Below are 2673 nucleotides of genomic sequence, written 5' to 3'. Positions count from 1 at the left end.
TTTTTTAACCAAACCACTTCATTATCAATACGATAAACAGTTTCCCATTTATATTCCAACCCAATTATACGACCAGTTCATCATCGCACCCATTATTCGGTTTCCCTCAAGATTCCTACCGAAGAAAAAGAAAGCATCAATCAATAATGAGAGAGAGGGAGAGAGTGGGAGAGATGCCAACCCAACAATCATGCAAGCCGCTACTGCACAATGCATCGGCGCTGTCCCACGCAACGCCACCGCACAGCTCAGTTCCGGCCCTCCTTTATAAGCCCCGCCGCGCCTCTCCATCGCTCCCCCACCCACACACACACATTTCAGCTCACAGCGCAGGCAGAGGAAGCGAGAAGCGAGCCACCAAGAAACCACCCAAGGTTTGCTTGCACAATGGCCGCTTCTCAGCTCACCATCCTCTCCGTCCTCGCGCTCCTCGCCGTGGCCGCCACCGCTCAGGCGCCCGGAGCAGCTCCCGCGGCAGCGCCCCAGGCCCCGCCTCCCCCGCCGGCGACCCCGCCCCCGGCAATGGCGCCCCCTACCCCGGCGCCGGTGTCCCCGCCCCCTACCGCGGCCCCGGCGCCCGCGCCCACCGTCGCCCCCACGCCCTCCGCCACCGCACCGGCGCCCGCCGACTCCCCGGTGTCCTCCCCTCCGGCGCCCACCCCGGACATGTCGCCCTCGCCCACCGCCGAGCCCGCCACCCCGGGCAGCGGCGCCGCTGGTCTCCGCCCCGCCTTCGTGCTGGCCGCCGCCGCCGTCGCCATCTACGCCTTCTAGATGACCTGATGATGTATCATTTCATTGTTTCTTTGCAGCCTTTGTTTCATTTCTCCCCCTCTTTCCCCCCTTCCGTCCGCACATTTGTGTACCCTCATCTTCTGCTGTAATTACGATCATTGATTTAATTTATGCATTTCACCATTATTCTTGTATGCTGGGAGCTCGATCTTGAGATGTTACTTTGTGGTTGTGCGCATAACGCTGTAACGATACTACTTTAATCACTCAGCTAGCTATTAGAGAACAGTTTCAGATAGCTAGAGAAAGGACATCAAGCTAAGAAGAAGAACTTGATTTACTCGACGCAGAGACTATGAATATGAACCAAAGGCCGTCGATCCCACTTAACACGCACAAAGAACACCTAAGATTTTGCTAGGTCGCAATGGCATTATACTATTTCTTGGAAAATGTATGTGGATTTTGTCAATAAAAATGAAGAGAACATCTGATGAGGGGGGCCAGATCCGCCGCCCCTTGCATAGTTGTAGTTTTACAGTCTGTCCTGCATCTGTTGAGCGAGCTTGACCAGCCCACGAGGCCACGATCCAAACGGCGAGAAGCCAGATACAGATGGTTCTGCCGGTCTGACAGGGCTAGCCATAGAAAACTATAGCAGAAAAGTTTGTCCGGTTGCTGTGCATAGTGTTCGGCTACGAGTAGGAGCAGCAGGTAGAGGTAGAGCCGGGCCATGTGCCCGGATTGGCTGGGACAGCTGGGGCATGTGCAGGCGCAGCGAGCTGTTGGTTCGCGGGAGGTTCAAAGCACCGCGCCCATGTGGGCATGTGGCCGGCCGCGCCCAACGCGCCGGCGGCTCAGGGCGCCCTTGTCCCACCGTCTGGACGACTATTAATCTGGGGGATCCTCACGGACCGATCCCACGGCCGGGAGAGAATTACCTTTTTACTACGTAGTAGCGTCCATCGCGGCAACGAAGAGCGACAAATCGATTATGGACTTGTCACGCCTTCGCCGGCGTTGGCGGACAGCGAGTCGCCTGAACCTGATGATCCAGGCGATGGTGCGGGGCCCAGCAGTCAGACAGATGGTGGCGCAAGGTGAAGCGTCGAGTGGGTGTGGTGGGCTGGCTGGTGTGCCCACATGTCAGGATGTGTGTGTGCTCTATGTATATTAGCTGGGCATATGCCGTGTGTGAGGGATATGCGTGAGTTGAACTCTGAATCCCCTTCCCCTGTTCTCTGGACCTCTCTCAACCTTCTCTATCCTCACCTGTACTCTGTCTCTCACCCCAAATCCTTTCTGTACTTGTGAGATTTATCAAGCTATGAGATGGGGCATGACAATTTGGTAATCAGAGCCTAGATGCTCTGCTCGCGCTCACGAATCCCAGATCGACTCGTAAAAATCCCACCGCGAAAGGTGCCTTGATTTGCTTCGGCGAATTGGCTCGAAATCCTGAGCGGGGTTGAGTTGATTCAGGAGGAGCCGCGACGGCGCCGTCGAAGCCCTCTGCCCAGACCGCTTTGATTTTGGATCGAATGGAGGGCCTTCAAAAAATCGGTGGAGGGGATTTTGGCAAAATTTGACGTCATGACGACCGAGGTGAAGGCGATTGGGAAGGACGCCTCGGGACCTCCGCTCGCCGGCCCCACCACTAGCAAGGCTCCCTTACTGGCCAACAGCGGCGGCGCTCCGCTACTGGATACACCACAACAGTCGCCTGCATATGTCGCTGCACGGCCCTCACTACAACATCAAGAGATCCCAGAGTACGATGGATACAGTGCTCGTCCTCCTCGTATGGATTTTCCTAAATTTCAAGGAGAAGCACCACAACTATGGATTGATAAATGCCTCACATATTTCGAGCTCTACAAAACACCGGCACATCATTGGGTGAGCCACGCCAGTTTGCACTTGGAAGGGCATGCGGCG

The 2673-nt window shown here is 56.0% G+C and overlaps 1 protein-coding gene across 1 annotated transcript; it reads left to right on the top strand.

Moving 5' to 3' along the window:
- Nucleotides 1-278: 278 nt before the first annotated feature.
- On the top strand, nucleotides 279-929 carry LOC147985743 (uncharacterized). The gene has a single exon (XM_087544260.1). The coding sequence runs from the start codon at nucleotides 388-390 to the stop codon at nucleotides 772-774; it is 387 nt and encodes a 128-aa protein (XP_087400386.1). The 5' UTR covers nucleotides 279-387; the 3' UTR covers nucleotides 775-929.
- The last annotated feature ends 1744 nt before the right edge of the window (nucleotides 930-2673 follow it).

The sequence above is a fragment of the Triticum urartu genome, chromosome 2A (assembly GCF_056163025.1).
Source record: "Triticum urartu cultivar PI428250 chromosome 2A, HENAU_Tu73, whole genome shotgun sequence".
NCBI classification, from domain to species: domain Eukaryota; kingdom Viridiplantae; phylum Streptophyta; class Magnoliopsida; order Poales; family Poaceae; genus Triticum; species Triticum urartu.
The sequence above is the reverse complement of the archived record's forward strand: the minus strand, read 5'-3'. Positions and strand labels throughout refer to the sequence as shown.

Excerpts from the sequence above, each read along its gene's own strand:
- LOC147985743 (XM_087544260.1), top strand. The coding sequence starts at position 388 with ATGGCCGCTTCTCAGCTCACCATCCTCTCCGTCCTCGCGCTCCTCGCC.